The 23,025-nt window shown below is 54.2% G+C and overlaps 2 protein-coding genes across 8 annotated transcripts; one reads left to right on the top strand and one right to left on the bottom strand.

The window, feature by feature from the left end:
* Positions 1 to 415: 415 nt before the first annotated feature.
* On the bottom strand, positions 416 to 1,377 carry LOC128568874 (proteasome subunit alpha type-6). Its single transcript, XM_053566835.1, has one exon. The coding sequence runs from the start codon at positions 1,349 to 1,351 to the stop codon at positions 611 to 613; it is 741 nt and encodes a 246-aa protein (XP_053422810.1). The 5' UTR covers positions 1,352 to 1,377; the 3' UTR covers positions 416 to 610.
* A 1,151-nt stretch (positions 1,378 to 2,528) lies between these two features.
* Positions 2,529 to 20,118, top strand: PDLIM7 (PDZ and LIM domain 7). 7 transcript variants are annotated; one of them, XM_053566831.1, is made up of 13 exons: positions 2,529 to 2,653; positions 3,630 to 3,736; positions 7,268 to 7,419; positions 7,496 to 7,526; positions 8,424 to 8,440; positions 8,688 to 8,824; positions 8,927 to 8,963; positions 9,877 to 9,938; positions 10,090 to 10,327; positions 11,265 to 11,445; positions 19,384 to 19,504; positions 19,593 to 19,708; positions 19,808 to 20,118. In XM_053566831.1, the coding sequence occupies exons 2-13, from the start codon at positions 3,641 to 3,643 to the stop codon at positions 19,892 to 19,894; spliced, it is 1,275 nt and encodes a 424-aa protein (XP_053422806.1). In that variant the 5' UTR covers positions 2,529 to 2,653; positions 3,630 to 3,640; the 3' UTR covers positions 19,895 to 20,118. The 7 variants fall into 7 exon arrangements, with proteins under 7 accessions (XP_053422806.1, XP_053422805.1, XP_053422804.1 ...); XM_053566830.1 differs by having other exon boundaries at positions 9,784 to 9,938; XM_053566829.1 differs by lacking the exon at positions 8,424 to 8,440 and adding an exon at positions 7,961 to 8,079.
* The last annotated feature ends 2,907 nt before the right edge of the window (positions 20,119 to 23,025 follow it).

The following is a 23,025-nucleotide window of genomic DNA, read 5'->3' as shown; positions in this document are numbered from 1 at the left end:
CAGAGCAAAACCTCATCTCTAAAAATAGCCGGGCGTTGTACCAGGTGCCTGTAGTCCCAGCTATTTGGGAGGCTGAGGCAAGAGAATCGCTTAAGTCCAGGAGTTTGAGGTTGTTGTGAGCTATGACCCCACGGTACTTACCAAGGGTGACAAAGTGAGACTCTATCTCGAAAGAAAGAAAAGGAAAGGAAAGAAAAGAAGGGTGTGCCTGTGGCTCAGTGGGTAGGCACGGGCCCCATATACCGAAGGTGGCGGGGCCCCCGACCAGCTAAAACAGCAGTGGCAACTGCAACAAAAATAGCCGGGTGTTGTGGCGGGTGCCTGTACTCCCAGGTACTTGGGAGGCTGAGACAAGAGAATCACCCTAGCCCAAGAGCTGGAAGTTGCTGTGAGCTGTGACGCCACTACAGTCTATTTTTTTTTTTTTTTTTTTTTTTTCCAAAAGGATTGCTTTTATTTATCCAGCAAGTGATAGTGACCCCTAACCACTTCCTAGCAGGAGGAGGATTGGGAGAGGTTCCTTTCTCAGTCCAAGGGCCTCCACAATGTTGGTCTGTTGGTTCCAAACACGTAGACAGGTGGCATCACAGATTTGGTAAACTAACAATGCTTAATCTCTCTCTGCTAGAGCAACAAGGTGAGCATCAATCTCTGCTTCTGTAAGAATCCTGAATTTAGGATTTTCAACTGTAACTACTCCAACTTCTATTTCTGAAGGTTTGAAATCAATTGACAGAACAGTAGACAGGCATGTAATAGCAGTTTCCACTGTCTGTTCAAATGTCCAATCAAATTTCTTTTTCACTTTTTTTTCAAGGAAGCTGGTTGACTCAGTTTGTTTAACTCCTGCTGCAGTGGCTTTAAACCCACAGTAGTAACCCGCAGGATCACACTTGTACACCTGAGGGCCTTGTTCTTCATCTATACCAATTAAAATCATACAACAACCAAGAGGCCTCATTTCAGCATTCTGTGTGTAGACCTGAGAAATGTCAGCAATTCTTTTACACAGCATGTCCACGGGAATCTCATAGCCATACTTGTATTTCCAATTAGCTGCCTCATAGCGAGCCCTCTGTACCTGGGATCTGCTGTCAGCTGTCATTCCTGTCATCACACAGCCAATGTTTTCAGTTATCTTGAATAAGTGAGTCACTGTGCTGGAATCCAATAATTTATCAGGTACTTTCTTCTGTGTGACAATTACTGCACAATCTTTCCCTCTGACAGCTACTGATGTAAGGCCACCTTGGTTAATAGCTTTAAAAGCATATTCTACTTGGTAGAGCCGACCTTCGGGCGAAAAAATGGTAATGTGGCGGTCAAAACCCGCGCTGGATCCACGGGACATTTTGGTGCACCTACTACTTCAAGCACAGTATCGCCACTACAGTCTATTGAGGGCGACAAAGTGAGACTCTGTCTCAAAAAAAAAAAAAAGAAAGAAAGAAAGAAAGAAAAGAAAGGGGAGCAGCTAGAGAGGGACACAGGATCAAGGGAGGACGTCCTTAACAGTGAGAACTCTTCCAGCAGTTTGTGAGAGGACTGATGCAGAAGAGGGAGGATGTGATGATGGCAAGGGGGAGGGGACAGCACCTGTGTTCTTGAAGAAGCTGAGAAGACAGGACCAGCAATCAAAAGGAGGGTGGATGCCTGTTCCTTCACCCCAACACTCACAGATGCTCCGTTTTCCTCACTGCCTGCTGTAGCTGCCTAGGCTGAGTGCTGGGGGCAAAGTGAGGACTCAGGACACCCTCACCAGAGATGCAGCCTGCTCTGGAGTGGGATGTAACAGGACACTACCGTCTCCTATGCTGTATAGTGGGTGCTAAGTAGGTGGGGGAGGGGCGTCACAGGGCTGGGGGCTGCTGATTGCCAGGAGTTAGGAGATGGAAGTGAGGCTCAGGGCAGAGTTAAGGACCGTCTCCAGTTCCCTTCCTCCTTTTTTTTTTTTAATACAGGGGACTCCTTAAGATGCCCAAGCTGGTCTCCAATTCCAGAATTCCAGGTGCTCAGGAGATCCTCCCGCCTCTGCCTCCCAAGTAGCTGAGATTACAGGCGGGGACCGCCATGCATGGCAGTAAATCTAGCTTTAAGCTCTGTCTCCCCTCAACTTTCCCTACCTCGACTTGTCCTCCCTCCAATCCCCTCGATTTAGAAATTCTGAAGCCGCCAATTGCTGTAACTACAAAACCGACTCTGGCTGCTGCCCTGCGAGGCGGGTATTATTGTCCCATTTTTCCAAGGAGGAAACTAAGGTTCAGAGAGAACGAGGTTTTAAAGGCCTCTTTCCTTTCACTCCGCCAGAGGGACGCGCAGGAGACTGAACGAGGCAGCGCCTCGCCGGCAGGGAGTCCGCAACTTAGGCGTGGCCCGGGGCCTCCCGGCTTCAGGGGACCAAGCAGACAGCAACCTCCAGCTCCCAAGGAGATGTGACTTCTGACATGGGGGCAGAAAAATTGGGTGGGGCTTCCCACCCCCTGAGAGGTCCTAGTGGGCGTGGTCATAGCATAGGCGTGGCCTCTTCCCCCGCCCCCTTTCCATGGGCTCAAAGGGGACGGTGGCCGCGGGGCGGGGTCAGAACACGAGAGGCAGATCCTAGCTCCGCTCCTAAGAGTTTGCGGCTGAGCAGCGCCCCGGCGGGGCCGAGCAGGTACTGACCACATACGGGGCATCTTGGGCTGGGCCAGGCGGGGGCCCGGGGCCCGCTGAGGACCACAAAGGGTATTGGGGTTCGTGGCCAGTGCTGTGTTTCCTCCCGCGGGCCCAAGCCCAGGCCCGGGCCCCTGCCCCTGCCTCCGCCCCCGCCTTCCTGCCGCGAAGCCGGCCGCCGCGGGGCCGATTGGCGCCTGCGCCGCTTCCTGGGGCCGGGACCGGCCAATGCATGGGGCCCGGGCGGAGGACGAGAGGGAAACTGAGTCACATCGATGTGGATTGGTCCTGTGTGGGATGCACCACCCCCACTGGGCTTCAGGATGGAGCCTCTTCCTGGTCATGCTTTGGGGTACCGGCCCCACTGATCTCAGGGGTCTCACCCCACTCCCACCTCCTCCTCCTTCAGCACCCTGGGGTCCCGGCGTGGCTCCCAGCAACCTAAACTCGTCCTGGAATGGCTAGGACCACTCCAGCCGCCTCCCTTCCCACCCCTCTCCGCCCCTCCCCCTCGCGTCTCTAGCCCCCGTGTGCTCCCTACGCTGGCTCTCCGCACAGTGTCAGCTTACAAGCCTTATATAGTCCGAGCAGGCTCCAGCCGCGGCCTGCCTGCGGGGACCTGGGGGCGGGGGAGAGGAGAGCCGGCCCCTGACTCACCCCGCCGCCCAAAGCTCCAAGCTGGCTTGGGGAAAGGCCGCGCGAAATTAGTCCCGTGGGGCTGGATGAGAACAGACCCAAGCCTGGAGGCGGGCACCCCAAACCGCCCCAGTCCCTGGAGGAGGGAGCTTGCTCCTGTCTTTCCAAAGTAAGGTCTGGCAGCCCGAAGCCCAGCCAAGGCTGACAACATGCCTGCTTACTTGTGTCTTGGGTGTGCTCCGCATTTACTAGTGCCTGCTTGGCACCTGTCCAGGGCTAGGGTCCAGTGCTGGGCTTGCATCCCCACCATCCCTGCTGTTCACCTTCTCATCTCTCCTCAGGAACTGGCACCATGGATTCCTTCAAGGTAGTGCTGGAGGGGCCAGCACCTTGGGGCTTCCGGCTGCAAGGGGGCAAGGACTTCAATGTGCCCCTCTCCATATCTCGGGTGAGCCCAGATGGGGGGAGGGGCTCTCTCATAGGCCATCCTGTTGACATGTCCAGTGGGTGATGGCAGGAGTCTGAACATGAGCAAGTCAGAGCTGTCCAAGCCCAGAGATGTGGTGGGTACCTGCTGCAAGGACTATGTGGATATTGGGAGAGGAGCCCTCAAGCTTCTCTAGCACTGCATTGTACCTATGCCATTCCACCAAGCTCCTGTGGCCACCTCTGAGGGCCAAGTGGGAGGGCCAGTGAGCATTCTGCATGATGGGAATCCATGCTCTCCAGGAAATGTCTAAGCTTGAGAGAGCAATGCTTGGAGCCAGTCTCCAGGCTCCAGGCTCCAGGCAGAGCACTCCAGGAATAGCAATCTTCATCTTGTTTATCCAGGTGAGGGAACTTGGAGATATAGAAAGGTGGAGGGACTCATTCAGTGGGATTTGATTTGAGGTACAGGGTGGCCTGCACTTTTTGTGGGTAGGAGAAGGAGGTCTCTCCCCAGCCTTATGTGAGGACCTGCATCCTCACCCACGTTCCAGAAATGGTGGCTGTTGGCCCCAAGCAGAAGTTGGGAGAGGGCTCAGTGCTAGGGCCCTGACTTCAGCTCCTAAAAGCCTGCCCTGGTGGGGGCGGGCCTGGGGGCTGGCCCCTCCCTTTACCAGGGGGATTGCCTTATAAGCCCAAGAATGCAGCCCCATGCTGGGATGGTCAACAGTGGCTAGCCTAAAAGGACTGGCCTAGGTCTGGTCCCCTATACCCATCAGTGGGCCCCTCAGCTGGTCACCAGACTGCAACTCCAGCTGTAGGGTCCATTTGTGGGACACAGAGCAAACTGCCTACCCAGAGTGAGTGAGCCCATCCCTGGGGCTGTTATCTCTGACTGTGGCCTGGGGATCAGCTGGGGGTGGGGACTTCCTGCCTCTACATCTGCCTACCTACAGAGACCCACCCAGGCACCCAGTGGACAGGCAGCTGTTGGCAGGAAGCCCAGAGCAAGCCCAGCCTGAAGTGGGCTGGAGTATTGTCCAGGCACTGCCCAGCCTAAGAGGGGCCTCAAGGCAGTCTGTCTGTGGGTATTGGGCTCAGAGGCTCAGGCAGGCAGGCACTGTTCTTCTCGGGGATCTTTCTGTGGGGTTCTTCTGGAACCTGTCCTACCAGCAGGATAGTAAGGGCAGTGTTCTCTCTACCACCACCACATCCCCAGCCCCCTACACAATCCTCAAGCCTTGTCAACCCTGAAAACCTATCTTACATCCCCTGCCCTGGGCAGGTGCTGGCCAGTGTAGGTGGGGAGCCATAGGCCTTGGCTACTCCGTTTCTTCATTGATTAGAATGACTTTCAGATGTGGCCTGTTGGGGGCACTCTGGGCCCAGGCTCCCATGTTAACAGCCCCAGCATGTGAGTGGAGCCACCATATGAGCCAGCCCTACAATTGGACCTAGGTCTGGGTGGAGTGGTCTTTTCAGAGCTAGGCTGGCCCTCTCCCCCTCCCCTGCCCTGGAAGGGAAGGAGGAAGGGAGGAGGGAAGGGATGGGACTGGCTATGGGCCTGGGCCTGAGAGATGAGGTAATGTCTGGGCCTGGGGGGTTGGGCTGCTCAGGCTGACTCACCCCCACCCCGTGCAGTGTCCAGCCCCATGGCTTTTCCTCTCCTTGGGCCTTTTGGTCTCACCCTGCCCCTGGCCTGCCCACCTTCCTGCTTCTCTCTCCAGCCACCTCCCCAGACCTCAAGACTCCTGCTTTATTCTCCACTGCTGTGACCACTCCCCTCACCCTGACTGCTTCCTGCTCTCCTCTCTCCAAGGAAGAAAGTAGTCTCTCCCACCCCTTCTAAGAGTCAGCTGCTCCTGTCCACCCCAAGACCCCCACCTCAGGCTCAGCCCATACCTACCAGGAGCCAGCCCTTGTGGGTAAGGAGTGGCTGGACCAGGTTTCCCTTCTACTGACTCACGGTGGCCTTGAGTAAGTTACTTCCCCTTGAGGGTGTCACTTCCTCATGCCCATTAGAAGGGGCTGGATTGAACTTAAGGTAAAATAGGAAATCCAGGCCCCAAACCCAGCCAGGGGATCAGGGAGTCTTTCCAGTTGGGGCTGACTCCTCACTTGGGGCCTCATGCTCAGCTGCAGCAGTGAAGAGGGGTGGAGCCTCAGGGTCAGGGTCAAATCCTGCCTCTGCCTCTTAATGTCTGGGTAACTTGAGGTAAGTTGCTAAACCTCTCTGTGTGTTTTCCCAAGTGTAAAATGAGTATAATCCCAGGACTACTACTCAGGGTTGTTGGAGGATTCAGTGGCAGTACTAAGTACTCACTAAATATAAGCTGTCATTCTCGATATACTAATAAATATTAGTGTTTAGTGAGTGAAAGGGGGCTCTCTTACACTTCCAACCTCCCATGCAAGCGTGAAATAGTCATCAAAGTCGGCTTCCCTTCTTGTCCCAGTGGTGTGCCCTCTGACATCTCTCTGGTACCTCTCACCTCCCCTCTCCCTGCCTTTGCTCAGTCTGTATACTGGCCTACCTGAGGAGCCTCTTGGGCAGAAGCCTGCTCAATGTAATGCCAGGCGCCTTGCTAGATGGCTGGGTAGTTCCCTGGGCTCAGACCCATAGACAGCCACTTCTGCCTGTTTTGATAGAGATAGGCTAAAGGACCTGAAGGGCCCAGTGGAGTTTGTTAGAGTCACCTCTATCAAGAGCTTTAAAACTGTGAATGGCCCCTCCATTCTCAAGGCCAAGTCTTGGTCCCTTCCCCTGGCATTCAAAGCCATCATGAATTGACTATCTACTCCCTAGGCAGCACACCTCTTTCTCTTTTGCCAAGGTCCACTGTCTCCACAGAAGTCATCCCTGTTGGTCTCGACTAATGCTGGTGGTGACCATTCCTCCCAGCCTATTATTTCCCTTCATTTCCCACAGAACCAAAAATTCCCAATTCAGAGCCTGGAGGATGGGGCCGTGGTGGGGGGTGTGGTTATGTTGCAATTGAGGGCCTAGGGTGACACCATTTACAACCTGTGAAGCCCCAGCTGACACCTTAGCCCCCATTCAGGCATTGTTCACAGGGAACCTGGAGATGACATGACCTATTTCTGGCTGGTAAAGGGTCCTGGCCAATCCCTACAGGTGGTCCAAGGACAGGGTGGTGAGAGCACCCAGCAGCGTCAGGAGGACACAGCTATTTGCACAGGCCAGAGGGCATATTTGGTAGATGGATGGCCTAAGTATGAGGCCAGCAGAAGCCTCAAAAGGCTGTGGTCTTAGCTGAGAAGCTTGGGGTTTAGCCTGGGTTCCTATTTGTTGATGTCATAACAATTTCTGGATGGTGGGGGAGGCTCGTGGAGGTGAGTATATAAAAAGCAGTATGATTGGGGTAATTTTGAGGCTCAGGTATCTAGCAGCTGCCTAGAAACACCTTGAATGAACAGGGCTCTCAGTTGTGGAAGTGGAACAGCTTAGGGTAGGACAGCTACCCTTGGCTACGCTTGGCCTCAGTTTGGTCTGCTTAGTTCTGGGCCTTCCTTGCTCTTCATCTCTCCATAGCTCACTCCTGGAGGCAAAGCTGCACAGGCTGGTGTGGCGGTGGGCGACTGGGTGCTGAGCATAGATGGTGAGAACGCAGGCAGCCTCACACACATTGAAGCCCAGAACAAAATCCGTGCCTGTGGGGAGTGCCTCAGCCTGGGTCTCAGCAGGTGTGTGGTTGCTGCCTGGTGTGTGGGGATCCCCTCTCAGGCCAGGCCTGCCATCAAGCTTTTGCTTCTTCCCTAGGGCTCAGCCAGTTCAGAGCAAACCGCAGAAGGTACGCAGCAGGCTGGGACATCGGGGCAGCGGGCAGGGTGGGCTTGGAGGCTGAGGCTGACTTGCCTTCCCTGGCTGCAAATAGAGGGGAGAGGCTGGGGGCTGGAGCTGGGGAGGGTCCAGGGAACATGGAGTTGAGTTGGGGGCTGCCGCACGGTACGGGTACCATGCATGTCTGCCTGTCTATCCTCCCGCCTGCCTCCCTCCAGCCTGCCTGTGCTGTGCGCCCACCCGCCCTCAGTCCTCAGCCCTGCAGCCCTACTGGGCTGAGAACATTACTTCCAAATGGGCCCCTTCAAACCTGAGTCTCCCTCTCCCCATCACCTCTAGCCAGATGTGTGGGGGCGGACTGGAGCCGCCCTGTCCTCTGGGGGGTGCCCAGCTCCCACCCAAGCCCCCACCCTACCCGCCCTGCCTGGCTCTGTCTCTGCCCAGGCCCTGGCCCCTGCCGCGGACCCTCCGCGGTACACCTTTGCACCCACTGCCTCCCTCAACAAGACGGCCCGGCCCTTTGGGGCACCCCTGCCCGCTGACAGCGCCCCGCAGCAGAATGGGTACGTCGGCTCCACCCGCCCACACGACCCCAGGCCAGCCCCTCACCCGCTGTCTGCTGCTGCTCAGCGCGCTGCGTCCTGCCCTGGGGAACCGTGCGGCGACGACTCCTGGTGGCCCGGGCGGGGGCCGCAGTCGCAGGGCCTCTCCTCAGGGTGTGGCTCCTGCCGGGCACCGCCCTGGGGTGGGGGGCTCTGAATTGAGACAGCGCCTCCGCTGGTGGCCCAAGGTTGGGGTGTGGAACTTGTGACCGTCAGTGCTGCCTTACAGGGCTGCTCTGACCCCTCTCCATCTTTCTTCCTTCCCTTTGTCCTTTTATCTGTCCATCTGTCTATTTCCTTCACAGGTGCAGACCCCTGACAAGTCAGTGAGCCCCTCTGCCTGTCTCTCTCTTCCTTCCTTTTGGCACTTTGGGCAGCTCTTCCCCCACCCTGGCTGCCCTCTTCTCCACTTTGACTGCCCTCCTGTCCTCCCACCCAGCCACTTTGTGGGCCCTGGCCTTACCCTTCCCCACTCCCTCCCTTCACCATAACCCCCTGCACCAGATCCTGGGAGGGGCTGCCCCCCCTGGCCTCTCTAGCACCAAGTTCTGAGCACACCCTCCCCACAGACAGCCTCTCCGTCCACTGGTCCCAGATCCTAGCAAGCAACGGCTGATGGAGAACACAGAGGACTGGCGGCCAAGGCCAGGTACAGGACAGTCTCGCTCCTTCCGCATCCTTGCTCACCTTACTGGCACCGAGTTCAGTAAGTGCTGGCCCAGGGCAGGGTGGACTCTCCTGGCCCCAGCCCAAACATTAGCCCTGACCCTCTGTTTCTCTTTGGCAATAACTGACTCTGTCCTCTCAGTGCAAGACCCGGATGAGGAGAACCTGAAGAAATCGAGGTAAAAGGACAGGCACCAGCCCCTCTCTCCCACCTCCTGCCTCTTCCATTCCAGCCACCCCCCCAGTGTCTGCTCCTGGGGCTCCATTCTCCTTCCTTCCTTCTGTTCTCTCTTCTATCTCTCCTTCTCTCTACTTCCTCCTCCCTCTCTCTGCCCCTCAGGGAAAAGTATGTCCTGGAGCTGCAGAGCCCACGCTACACACGCCTCCGGGACTGGCACCACCAGCGCTCTGCCCACGTGCTCAACGTGCAATCGTAGCCTGGCCCTCTCCGGCCAGCTGCTTTCTCTGCCTCCCTCTTTCTATTCCTCCTGCCCAGGGCACCCCCTTTGGTGCCTCCAGCTTCTGCCTACCTCACCACCCCTCCGCTGCCCCTGGCCTAAGCCTCCTGCTGGCCTGGCCCTGGCAGCCTGCCTGGCCAGGGCCTAGCTTTGTCTGCCACTGGCTCCCCTCTCTGCCCTGTGGTCCTGCTGTCTGCCAGGTCTGTGCTGCCTCAGGCATGGAAATAAACATCTTCAGCCTGCCTGCTCTGCCTCTGTCTTCTCTCTTGGTGGGCCTGGTTTGCATTTTGGGTGTATGGTGTTTGATGGGTCAGGCTCAGTGTGGGACCTGCCATTCTGGGTCTCCGTGGGAGGATATATTGGCAAAAGGGGCCCTGCCCTGCCATCAAAGCCAGCTCTCTGGCATGAGGGGAGCCCCAAGAGCTGTCCCAGAAGTGGGAATCCTGCTTCACCTCCCAGCTCCAAATAACATTCCAGCTAGCTGGACATGGCTAGGAGAAGCTGCCCTCCCCTTCCTAGCCAGCAGCTCTCCTGCACCCAGGCATCTCCTGTGGGGCCAACCAGACCCAGGTTGGGGGGAAGGGCCATGTCAGGAGCCTCAGCCATGCAAGGGCTTGAATGGCAGATCTTGCAGCCAGGTGCCCAGGACCGAAGCCCCAGCCCCAGCCTCAGCTACGTCCCAGGAGCCCTGGCCTGGTGAGAGAGGGTGGGCTTGGGCTTGTGGTAGGGTGGGCAATCTCTATGGGTATGGGGGTGGTGGGCTCTTCAAAGCTGCTCTGGGCTCCACCCCCTGTCCTTTGGGGTCCCTGGGCCAGCCCCTGAAGCCACTTTTCCTTGGCCCTGGCAGGCCCTACCACCCCTAACCCTACCAGCCGCCCACCCTGGGCTGTGGACCCTGCCTTTGCCGAGCGCTATGCCCCAGACAAAACAAGCACGGTGCTGACCCAGCACAGCCAGCCAGCCACGCCCACGCCTCTGCAGAACCGCACCTCCATTGTGCAGGCAGCTGCTGGAGGGGGCACAGGAGCGGGCAGCGGCAGCAATGGCAAGACTCCCGTGTGCCATCAGTGTCACAAGGTCATCCGGTGGGTGGCCCCTTCCTTTCTTACCTTGGCCTTGCCTGGCCTGTCTGCCCACTTCTCTTGCTTCAGCTGCCACTGGGGGGACAATAAGGATTCAGTTCCCAGGTGGAGTGTGGGGATAGGGACCTGGCCTGGATCCCAAATTACCCACCCTACCCACATCAACCACTGGCAGTATCTGCTCTTGTAGAATGGCAGAAAGGGCCAATCACACACTGAAGCTACACCTGTGAACCTCTGGCCTTGCTGCTCAGGCAAAGAAAGGCCCTTCCCACAGTCCTTCTGTCTCCCCCTGCTGCCCATTCAATCTCTCTTTGTTCTCACAGCAGACAAGCCAGAGGCCCCTCCCTCTATGCACTGCTCCCTGGGACTCAGCAGGGTCATACACAGCTCTGGAATCACCCTACTAAATTCTAGAACCTTCCTAGTTCTCAGCCCTGGCCCTGGTCTGCTCTGTGCTCTCATCAGGTTTTAGGCAGCAGTTCTGCAAATGATGTCCTGCAAATACCCCAGTTGGTCTTAGACCTGCAGGTCCCTCCCCAGGCTGGGTAGAACTGGCAGGCAGGACACGGTGGGCAACAGGGTCTGCCCTGGTGTCCTTGACACTCTGGACCTCCTGCCCTGGGGTGCCAGTTCCTCAGCATTGTCTCCTCAGGCTGAAGTTGTCAGCCTCCACTCAATACTCCCTACTCTAAAACTGCCTCTCCTGTCGTCAAGCAATACAGTGTGACACAACTGTCTCTTTTCAAGCTTCATCTCTCTTGCTGTCATTTACCAAATCACATCCCAAGTCTGTCTTCAATCTATTTGGAAAGTGGGGAGAATGAACTTTCTGACCCAAGGCTTCCTCGTAGGTGGTCGGTAGACCCCGTTGGGCTCCAGCCAAGAGCCCAGCCACATTTGCAAGTATTCCCTCTGATTGCCCTCACCTCCCCCTCAGGGGCCGCTACCTGGTGGCACTGGGCCATGCTTACCACCCCGAGGAGTTCGTGTGTAACCAGTGCGGGAAGGTCTTGGAAGAAGGAGGCTTCTTTGAGGAGAAGGGTGCCATCTTCTGTCCCCCCTGCTATGATGTACGCTATGCACCCAGCTGTGCCAAGTGCAAGAAGAAGATCACCGGCGTGAGTGGGGCTTGTGGGAGGGTGGGAAGGAGAATCCCACACCTGTCAGCCTGGAGGAGTGTTGAGCAATTTCTGGGCCCAGGGGCTCACCCTGCATGAGCCCTTCACATCCTTAACAGCCTGATAAATGGGCTGCTATATTGGTCTCACTTTATTTATTTATTTATTTTTGTGGGTTTTTTTGGCCGGGGCTGGGTTTGAACCCGCCACCTCCGGCATATGGGACCGGCGCCCTACTCCTTGAGCCACAGGCGCCACCCGCCTGGTCTCACTTTATATTAGCTGAAGTCCTCTTAACAAGTGGCCGAAGTCCTATTCAAAAGGCCTTAATTGGCAGCACTCGTAGCTCAGTGGGCAGGGCACCGGCCACATACATCAAGGCTGGCGTGTTTGAACCTGGCCCAGGCCAGCTAAACAACAATGATAACTACAACAAAAAAATAGCTGGGTGTTGTAGCAGGTGCCTATAGTCCCAGCTACTTGGGAGGCTAAGGCAAGAGAATCACTTAAGCCCAAGAGTTTGAGGTTGCTAATATTAAAAAAAAAAGAGTTTGAGGTTGCTGTGAGCTGGGACATCATGGCACTCTACCGAGGGCAACATAGTGAGACTCTGTCTCCAAAAAAACCAAACCAAGGGCGGCGCCTGTGGCTCAGTGAGCAGGGCCCCGGCCGCATATACCGAGGGTGGCGGGTTCAAACCCAGCCCCAGCCAAACTGCAATAAAAAAATAGCCGGGCGTTGTGGTGGGCATCTGTAGTCCCAGCTACTCGGGAGGCTGAGGCAGGAGAATTGCCTAAGCCCAGGAGTTGGAGGTTGCTGTGAGCTGTGTGACGCCACGGCACTCTACTAAGGGCAATAAAGTGAAACTCTGTCTCTACAAAAAAAAAAAAAACACAATAAAAAAAAACCAAAACAAAACAAAACAGCTCAATCAAAACAAGATGTATATTGGCTCAAATGACTATAAAGCCCAAGACATTAACTTCAGGCCCAGCTGAATCCAGGTGCTTATGTCATCAGGACTCTGTCGCTTGCCTCACCTATCATCTGTGTGGCTTCATACCCCAGCACACTTTGCCCTGGACCAGAGCAAAGATAGTGCTGCAATGTCTCCAGGATTACAAGCTCCCCTTAGTACCACAGACTAAAAGAGAGCACCCTGTGCCAAGTGATGGATTTAACATCCCAGTGCCAGGGTTCCTGGACCTGGCTTGGGTCATGTGACCATCCCTGAACCAAGTTCCATGACTCTGATTAGCCAGTCCTAGTTTATGCCCAGTCCTGGAGCTGCGGGTAAGAAGGCCCTGTCTGAACCACAGACTGAGAGTGAGGGCTAAATAGTTCCCTATAATAAAACCAGGACATTACTCTTAAGAAGGGAAGTGGCCACAGTGGCTCACGCCTATAATCCTAGCACTCTTTGAGGCTGAAGCAGGTCAATTGCTTGAGATCAGGAGTTTGAGACCAGCCTGAGCAAGAGTGAGACCCCCATTTCTACAAAAAACAGAAAAACTAGCCGGGCATTGTGGCAGGCACCTATAGTCATATCTACTCAGGAGGCTGAAGCAAGAGAATCTTTTGAGCCCAAGAGTTTGAGGTTGCTGTGAGCTATGATGCCAGGGCATCAGAGTGAGACTCTGTCTCAAAAAAAAAAAAGGCTCGGTGCCTGTGGCTCAAGCGGCTAAGGCGCCAGCCACATACACCTGAGCTGACGGGTTCGAATCCAGCCCGGGCCACCAAACAACAATGACAACTGCAACCAAAAAATAGCCAGGCGTTGTGGCAGGCGCCTGTAGTCCCAGCTACTTGGGAGGCAGAGGCAAGAGAATTGCTTGAGCTCGGGGGATTTGAGGTTGCTGTGAGCTTTGATGCCACGGCACTCTACCCAGGGCAACAGCTTGAGACTCTGTCTCAAAAAATAAAAGATAAAAAAAAAAAATGAAAAAAACACTCTTGAAAAATAAAAAGAGAGAAGCGCTAAACAAGTAAACAAGCCAAGAGATGGCTGCTGGAGCAGTTGGAATTGCATTTGGCTGCAACAACAGAAAACCCCATGATAGAGATTTGGGGGAGGGGGGGTCGTTTTGTATTTTTTTTAGAGTCTCACTTATCACCCTTGGTAGAGTGCCGTGGCATCACAACTCACAGCAACTCCAGCTCTTGGGCTTGGCCAATTCTCTTGCCTCCACCTCCCAAGTAGCTGGGACTACAGGCGCCCGCCACAATGCCCGGCTACTTTTTTGTTGCAGTTTGGCCGGGGCTGGGTTTGAACCTGCCACCCTCGTTATATGGGGCCCCCGTCCTACTCACTGAGCCACAGGCACTGCCCCCCATGGTAGAGATTTAAACAGAGAGGGTTATTTCAATCATAAAAATTCCAGGGCTGGACCAGTAACACCAGGATGCCTTTGAGGACCAAGGCTTCTCCCACCTTTGTGCTTGAAAATCATGAGCATGTAGACTTTTTTCCCTAACCTTGTATCATCGTTGCCAGATGGCTGCTCAAGTCCCAGGCCTATGTTCTTATTCCTGGAAGGAGAGAGAAGGGGCAAATGACATTCTTTTAATGAGGTTTTACCTCCGTACTTTGGAAGAAAATCTGGGAACCAGCTTCCATCTTTATCTCATTGGATGGAACTGTTATCATGTGACCACCTGGACTGTGAGGGAAGCTGGAGAATTCAGATTTTAGCCCTCCAGCCTCAATAATAGAGGAAGGCAAAAAAGAAAGGAATTGTGAAAGGTTTTTGAGAGACTAATTCATAGTGTCTGCTGCACCTAATGCATAAGAAAGTGGAGACTCCGGAAGATATAACTGGATGGGCTAAGTTCACAAAACTATTGAGTGGCAAAGCCATAAATTCAGACTCAAAAACTTATGACTCAAACTCCTGTTTTTTCCCTGAAAGATAAACACAGAGCATAGCCTGACCAGGTTTCCTGGGGGGAAACCTGCTGCCGCTCAGGACTGGGCTTAGGACGTGGGTCAGTGCATGTTAAGAGCTAGCAGTAAGCTGTGTATGGAGACTCACACCAGTAACTCCAGCCCCTTGGGAGGCCAGGGTGGGAGGATTCTTTGAGGCCAGCCAGGAGTTCAAGCCTGGTCAAAATAATAAGATCCCACTCTTCAAAAACTAAAAAAAAAGCCAAGCATGGTGGCACATGCCTATAGAGTCCCAGCTACTCAGGAGGCTGAGATAGGAGAATTGCTTGAGCCCAGGAATTTGAGGTTGCAGTAGGCTATGATCGTGCCACTGCACTCTAGCCTGGGTAGACAGAGCCAGACCTTGTCTCTAAAAAGAACTAAAGTAATGGTCTGTCTGTCTCTACCCACTCATTACCATACCAGGTGGTGTGTCCCATACTAGGAACATAAGGACAAAACAGGTGTGGGCCCTACCCCCAGGAGCTCACTTTGGGGGAGGGGATTCAGAGAGTATCACAGGCTGAGGGCAGAGCTGTCCATTGTTCTTTACCCTGGGGGGAAAAGGGCAGAATCATCAGGTTGACAAGCTGAGCTTGGTTCCTATTGTACGTGCATGGAGGTTGAGGCTCAGAGAGGGGCAGAAAATGCCCGGGGCTGCACAGAGCGTGGGGCTGAGCCAGGAGCAGCCCCAGGCCCTCCTGACTCCCACTTTGGGCTCTCTGCCCTCCCATTCCTCCCCCTTCTTTCTTATTTCTGGATCTAGAGGCAGGGCTTCCAGATGTGGCCAGAGAGCTCTGTGATAGTTCTATGTCAGTGAGGGTTAACTTGACCTCAAGTGGTGAAAAACTCAAAATAATGGCTCCTTACCTAAAAAAGCCCAAGGATGGACAGTCTGGGACTGGGATGGTCGACTGAGACTCCTATATCTTGTGGCTTGGCTGTCATCTCCTCCTTCTTACCATTCATAGTCCAAGATGACTCCTGGGCCTCAGGCGAAATGTCCACATTCCAGCCAGCAGGAGGGTAAAGAGAAAAAGGGTTCCGGACCCCGTGGCATCCGTCTTTAGAGGATGCTGCCACCCAGTCATCTGCTTCCATCCCATGGGTCAGAACCCAGTCACATGACCACACTGAGCTGCAAGGGAAACTGGGAAATATGGTCTTCATTTTGGGGAACCATGTGCCCAACAGAACGTGGGGATTCCATCATTAGGCGTGAAAAGGAGAATGGGTATCATTAAGGCCCTACTGTTGGCCAACTGTTCTGCTTGTATTCTACTTGTTCTCTCATCCCACCCCCTACACCAGGCCTGTGGATCAGCCCCTGCCACAGATGAGATGAGGATTACAGGGCCTGCTGGCTCATGGCTGGAGTAAGCGTTGGGTGGCAGGCCCTGCTGCCCCCATGCTTCCATCTTTATCTCATTGGCTGGAACTATTGTCATATGACCACCTTGGGGCTGGGTACTTGCTACAAATAGCCCTGTTCTCAATTCACGGAGTTCACATATGGAGAAGTGAGAAGGTATAAAAGGAAAGGCCTGGGGCATATGTAGTGAGTGCTCTAGAGGGGGCAGCTTCCTTCTTGCAGGAACTCCAGAGCCTGACAGACCCTAGGGAGGCAGGAATCTGACCTCCCTCCCTGGCGGCTACTGCAGTGGGAGCTTTGCTACACAGCAGTCCCTTGGAGATAGTCTGTGCCACTGGCTCCATTTCTGCCATGCCTGTGCTCAGGGTAGGGCACAGGGACAGCAAGATGGGGGGATGGGAGTGCTGTGACAGGTAGAAAGAAGTTTGGGTAGGAGGACATATCAGAGGGGACCTGACCCAGTCTTGTGTAGAGGTCCTGTGCTCAAGTCTCATCACCTATGACCAGCCCTCATTTTTGCTCCAGCTCACAAGTCTCTCCCTTTTGCTAATGAGCTCTATTCCCTCTGACACATGGAGGGCCTTCACTGACGCTGTCCTCTCTGCCAGGGACACTCTTTAGCACCTTCCTTATTTCCTTCTCTTCTGGGACTCAAATATCACTTCCTCAGGAACACCTTCCCTGATACCCACTTGTCACCCTGGCCCCCAGGCCAGGTCCCCCACAATGTGCTCACACAGCCCCTGCCCTCTGTCCTGTCTCACTTCCCAGGTGTGAGCCCCATGGGTTGAGAGCTGGCCCTCTGCATAAGCACCCACCCCTGTATAGAAGGTGGTCAGTAAACACTTGAATAAGTGGCTGAAAGTGGCCTCTAAGTGGAAGTTAAACAGGTGTAGGAAGCACTGGAGAAGGATCCAAGGAGAGGGAATAGCTTGTGTCATGAGGTGACACCTGGGAAGGGTGTGAGATGAGACGACAGGTTGGTGAGGCTGTTAGGAATCTGGAGGTGGGGGCTGGTGAGGTCCAATATGCCTCAGAAAGCTTCCTCCCGGAGGTGGAAGACAAGGCACTGGAGCCACCGGCTTGCACAATAGGGCTGTCTGAGGTGGGTGGACTAAGGAAACCACAGCACGTAAAAGAGAAATTGACATCGGAGCCCTGGGTCCTTCCCAGTACCAACAGAACCAACAAACCTGCTTCCCAGCTTGGCCCCCACGCCAGCAGTCTACACGCCTGCCAAACCCCTCTCCACCCAACTCAAAGCCCAAGTTCTTTTTTTTGTTGTTGCAGTTTGGCTGGGGCTGGGTTCCAACCCACCACCCTCGATATATGGGGCCAGCGCTCTACTCACTGAGCCACGGGTGCCGCCCTTTTTTTTTTTTTTTTTGAGGCAGAGTCTTACTTTGCTACCGTTGGTAGAGTGCTATGGCATCACAGCTCACAGCAACCTCAGATTCTTGGGCTCAAGCCATTCTCTTGCCTCACCCTCCCAAGTAGCTGGGACTATAGGTGCCCACCACAATGCCTGGTATTTTTAGAGACAGGGTCTCACTCTGGCTCAGGCTGGTCTTGAACCTGTGAGCTCAGGCCATCTTCCTGCCTTGTTCTCCCAGATTGCTAGAATTATAGGTGTGAGCCACCATGCCTGGTCTCAAAGCCCAAGTTCTTTTTTTTTTTTTTAGATGTTTTTTTTTTTGTAGAGACAGAGTTTCACTTTATTGCCCTTGGTAGAGTGCCGTGGCGTCACACAGCTCACAGCAACCTCCAACTCTTGGGCTTAAGCGATTCTCTTGCCTCAGCCTCCCGAGTAGCTGGGACTACAGGCGCCCGCCACAACGCCTGGCTAAAAGCCCAAGTTCTTAACACCTTGACCCTTTGCTCCTTTAAAAAAGGCAACACCGGGCGGCGCCTGTGGCTCAAGGAGTAGGGCGCCAGTCCCATATGCCAGAGGTGGCAGGTTCAAACCCAGCCCCGGCCAAAAACCACAAAAAAAATAAAAAAGGCAACACCAGGCTGTGGGAAACAGGCAGTTTTGGAACCAATCAGACATGGGTACTAAACCCATTTCTGTCATGAATTGACTGAACTGGGGCAAGTCACCCTCTCTGGGCCTCACTAAAGTGGAGGTGGCACTAACTGCTGGCCAGTATGGCTGTAAGGTACGCATGAAGTGATACAGACACTGCGCAGGGCAGAAATGGGCCATCTGAGAGCTACATGTTACCCATACTTTTTGTCTCGTGAGGGCCACACTGTTTAATTTTTAAATCAATGGCCAATAGTTAAAAATCAGATTCCATGTTAATACTTCCATTTCAACCTGAGCCTTCTAGGTAGGCATTCCTGAGTGAACTGGTCAGTGCCACCCTAGAGGCGGAACAGGTGCTCCCCCTCACAGTCCTCGCCTGGCCCTTGAAGGCACTGGATGTGGGACTTCAAGCAGAGGGCCAGTCTCAAGGTTCTCTAAAGTTCCCAGTTCTCAAGGGATGGAACCAAGTCTCAAGAGAAGGTAAAGCTGTTAGCAAGTCACCCAACTAAGAAGCAAGGTCTGGACCACAGATCTCTGACCCCTCTCTCAAACCTCTCCCTACCCCACTGCCTTCTGCCTATCCAGATCTGAATATTGCTGGCTTTGCTTGGCCCAAGAACTCTGGAGGTGACTAGGGCAGCCCACGGAGCACTCTACCCACCTCTTGCCCACAGTGAGCTGAGTTAACTTGCCACTGAGGGCCAGGCACTGTTAGGGCAGATCAGTTAATAAGACTGGGTGTTTCATGCCTCCTGGACTTTACATTTTATCAGAGAGAAGTGGGGAGAGACACAGTGAGTAGATCATCTGGGGCAGGCTAGGAAGAGAAGTGTTACAGAGTAAGAAGAACTGGGAGCATGGGTGGAGAAGGTGGGCTGGAGTGTGGACTGGTGTGGTCACAATGGGTTTTCTATAGGAGGTGACATCTGAACAGAAACTTGAAGGAGGTTGAGGGGTGAGGCTTGAGATACTTGGGTAGAACCATCCAGGCCTAGGGAACAGCAAGTGTCAAGCCCCAAGACAGTACACATGGCATGTCAATTTGGGGCAAGAGGCCAGCAAGGCAGGACCCCTGGGGAAGGCCACACCTGCTTGCCTTTTACTTAGAGAAATGGGAAGCACTACAGGGTTTTGAACAGGGGATATGGTCTGGCTTGGGTTGAAGAGACCTAGTGTGGCTGCCGGGGTCACAGCACACAGGCTGGTTTTGTGCAGTCACCACGCCAGAGATGGCTAGAGCTCAACAGCTCACATCAGGGAGGCTGTGAGAGGTGGCCTGAATCTGGATGTGTCTTGAAGGTACAGCTGTACGTGATGTGGAGTGTGAGGGAAAGGGGGGAATTTGGCTGCAACAAATGGGAGGGTGGAGTTGCCATCAGTGAGATGGGTGCAGCTGGGGGAGGAGCAGGGTGGGTTGGGGAGATCTGGACTGAGTTTGGATATGGCACATCTGAGAGGCCTGTGGACATCTGGTGGAGACTACAGCTTAAGAGACAGGTGTGGGAGTCCTGTATCATTAACCAGGAGAAGGAAGAGGGCCCAGGACCAGCCTTCCTGTGTCCAGCATTCCAGGGGAGGGGGCCAAGCTGCTGAGTGATTGCCTCCTCCTCCCAGGAGATCATGCATGCCCTAAAGATGACCTGGCATGTGCATTGCTTCACCTGCGCTGCCTGCAAGACCCCCATTCGGAATAGGGCCTTCTACATGGAGGAAGGGGCGCCCTACTGCGAGCGAGGTATGGCACAGCCTTGTGAGGGCGAGTAGAGATGGGCCTTGGGACGGGTACAAATTTAGGCCCCTTTCCTCTCTGCCTCCATTCCTAGACTATGAGAAGATGTTTGGCACAAAATGTCGTGGCTGTGACTTCAAGATAGATGCCGGGGACCGCTTCCTGGAGGCACTGGGCTTCAGCTGGCACGATACATGCTTTGTTTGCTCGGTGAGAGCCCCACCCCTGCCTCTGGGATACATGACAGGTTGGGAAAGGGCCTCTCCTTCTGTCCCCAACCCCACGTGACTGGGCCTTCACTGTCCCCAGATATGTCAGATCAACCTGGAAGGAAAGACCTTCTACTCCAAGAAGGACAAACCCCTTTGCAAGAGCCACGCCTTCTCCCACGTGTGAGCCCCTGCCACCCACTGCTGCCTTGGCTCCCCGGGCCTGAGGGGCCTGGAGTTATTTCTGGGATCTGACAATGGTTGCCCCAACTCCTGGCCCAAGCCTGGGGTTCCCTGGGCCCTGCCCCACCCTTCTCACCTTCCCCTACTCCCCACCACCATCCTACATCGGTGCTGGCCACACCGGCCACTGTTCACCTCATTGCCACAATAAACTTGTATCTAGCTGTGTCCCGTGTGCCCTGCCCCCATGCACCAGGAATGGTGGAATCTGAGGCATATAGCAGGGTAGAGATTAAGATGGTTCTTTCAGGGTTGGTCATCTTGGTGGTCCTTGTGATAGGGACGTGGAGGGTGTGTGGTTGGCAGGAGAAGGTACAGGCAGGACCCCTGTGCTGGGCCCAGTGCCCACAGACCTGTGGGGAGCCCCTGGTCTAGTATGGCCTGGCCTAGAGGTTAGAGGAGTTGAGGAGGATCTACAGAAATGGAGCATGGAGACCTGGAAGGGCTGTCTGCCACCCGCCATCCACCAGCCACCACTTGAGAATGGGAACAGGAGGTAGGGCTGGACAGGGCACTCCCCAGGTTCTGGAAGGCCACAAGTACCAGTGAGGAGCTGGGACTGACTCATAAAGGCAGGGCACAGAAGTGTTGAAATAGAGAAGGGATGGCTGGCTATAATCCTAGCACTCCAGGAGGCTGAGGCAGGAGGATCCCTTGAGTTTAGAAGTTCAAGTCCAGGGCAGTGCCTGTGGCTCAATGAAGTAAGGCGCCGGCCCCATATGCCAAAGGTGGTGGGTTCAAACCCAGCCCCGGCCAAAAAAAAAAAATAAAAGTTCAAGTCCAGCCTGAGCAAGAGAGCCTGTCTCTACTAAAAATAGAAAAATAGTCTCTGTGCCCGTCGCTCAATGGTTAGGGCTCTGGCCACATACACCAGGGCTGGCGAGTTTAAACCTGGCCTGGGCCTGCTAAACAACAATGACAAAAAAATAGCTGGACATTATGGTGGGTACCTGTAGTCCCAGCTACTTGGGAAGCTGAGGCAAGAGAATCACTTGAACCCAAGAGTTTGAGGTTGCTGTGAGCTGTGACGACACAGCACTCTACCAAGGGTGACATAGTGAGACTCTGTCTCAAAAAAAAAAAAAAGAAAGAAACAAAAACGAAAAAATTAGCCAGGCATTGTGGCAGGGGCCTGTAGTCTCAATTTCTCAGGAGGCTGAGCCGGAGGATCACTTGAGTCCAAGAGTTTGATGTTGCTGTGAGCTAGGCTGATGCCTTGGCACTCTAGCTTGGGGCAACAGAGTGAGGCTCTGTCTCAAAAAAAAACAAGAAAAATGGCGCGGTGCCTGTGGCTCAAGCGGCTAAGGCGCCAGCCACATACACTTGAGCTGGCGGGTTCGAATCCAGCCTGGGCCCGCCAAACAACAATGACAGCTGCAACAACAACAACAAAAAATAGCCAGGCATTGTGGCTGGGGCCTGTAGTCCCAGCTACTCGGGAGGCTGAGGCAAGAGAATCGCTTAAGCCCAGGAGTTGGAGGTTGCTGTGAGCTGTGTGAGGCCATGGCACTCTACCGAGGGCCATAAAGTGAGACTCTGTCTCTACAAAATAGCCGGGCGTTGTGGCGGGTGCCTGTAGTCCCAGCTGCTCGGGAGGCTGAGGCAGGAAAATCTCCTAAGCCCAGGAGTTGGAGGTTGCTGTGAGCTGTGCGAGGCCACAGCACTCTACCGAGGGCAATAAAGTGAAACTCTGTCTCTACAAAAAAAAAAAAAAAAGAAAAAAGAAATAAAAAATAAGCAACGAAATAAAATTTAAAAAAGCCAAAAAAAAAAAAAAAAAACCCAAGGAAAAGAAAGTGAAGCACCAGTTCAGATTTGTGTTGTAGGAGAAGCCCGAGGGCAGTGAGCAGGAGCTAGATGGGGAAGAGGGGCTGGGGTCTTGGGGGCCAGGACCAGGCAGTCAACATAGATGTTTATAACTGATGCCTAGGGAGAGCTGGGCAGCAGGGCCCACACAGGTTAACATCAGGAGTAAAGCAGGTAGGGTGTGGTTTTCTTTCAACCTAGACATCCATGGCATATTAAACAGTATCTCTCACTTCCATAAGGAAATGTACTCTCTCCCACTTCTCCTGAACCACGAAACCCTCTCAGTCCATCCTTGGTTTCCATGGATACAAGCAAGCAAGAGCACAGGGTGGATGGCAGTCACTGTGGGGAGCCCATCTGGGGGAAGCCACCCCCTGGCTTGCAGCGAGGGCTGCCCTGAGAATTCTGAGCAGTGTCGCCAGATCTGGCTTATCAATAGCATCCAGAGGCTCAAATTTTTATGTGAGATCTGGTATGGGCAACTACATTTAATTTCTAAAATCCTATTAAAAAATAATAAATATGAATCAAATCCAGCATGATGACGGCTGGGGCCTTAGCACAGAGAAGAGAAGAGACATGGGGAACACCAGCATCATGGCACTGGGCAGGGACAACAGAAAGCGGCCGGAGACCTAGGATGAGAGCCTCCCAAGGGTTCTGGGACAGAGGAGCCAGAGCAGGGCTCAGAGTGTGTCAAGATGCTGCCAACAGTGTCAATCAGGCAGATAAGGCCAAGTGGTCCCCTTGGCATTTTGCAACAAGGTGACATTTGCCAGATCAGTTTAGCAGAGAGCTGGGGCAGCTGCCAGGGTTAAAGAGGAACAAGGAGAGGGTTGTGGTGAGGATGTGGGACAAGAGTGCAGACAGCTCTTTTAAGAGCCTTGGCTGGGGTGGGCCAAGAGGATCACCAAGGTCAGCTAAGAGGCCAAGATGTGGGTGGGGAGTGTGAGCTGTGAGCTGTAATGTGTCTGCCCAAGGATGGTGGCTGAAGAGGGGGGAGAAGGGCAGAGAGCAGGGGCTGCTGGATCCTGGGTGCAAGGATCCCCCTGGTGTGGGGGCATCAAAGCAATCAGCAGGCACCTCCTCTGCAGGCTGCCTCACTCTGGGTGCTGGACACATAAATCACTTAAATGTTATTTAAGCATCATAACACCTTTTTTTTTTTTTTGGTTTTTGGCCGGGGCTGGGTTTGAACCCGCCACCTCCGGCATATGGGACCAGCGCCCTACCCCTTGAGCCACAGGCACTGCCCCAGCATCATAA

Source organism: Nycticebus coucang, chromosome 17, assembly GCF_027406575.1.
Source record: "Nycticebus coucang isolate mNycCou1 chromosome 17, mNycCou1.pri, whole genome shotgun sequence".
In the NCBI taxonomy this organism is placed as follows: Eukaryota; Metazoa; Chordata; class Mammalia; order Primates; family Lorisidae; genus Nycticebus; species Nycticebus coucang.
Note: the sequence above shows the minus strand (reverse complement) of the source record. Positions and strands in the feature narration are given on the sequence as shown.

Bases quoted from the DNA above. Each gene is read 5' to 3' on its own strand.
- PDLIM7 (XM_053566827.1), top strand. From the start codon at position 3,641: ATGGATTCCTTCAAGGTAGTGCTGGAGGGGCCAGCACCTTGGGGCTTC. The intron at 3,737-7,267 runs GTGAGCCCAGAT...ATCTCTCCATAG, and splicing joins TGCCCCTCTCCATATCTCGG to CTCACTCCTGGAGGCAAAGC. The intron at 8,964-9,783 runs GTAAAAGGACAG...TCCTGCACCCAG, and splicing joins GAGAACCTGAAGAAATCGAG to GCATCTCCTGTGGGGCCAAC.
- LOC128568874 (XM_053566835.1), bottom strand. From the start codon at position 1,351: ATGTCCCGTGGATCCAGCGCGGGTTTTGACCGCCACATTACCATTTTT.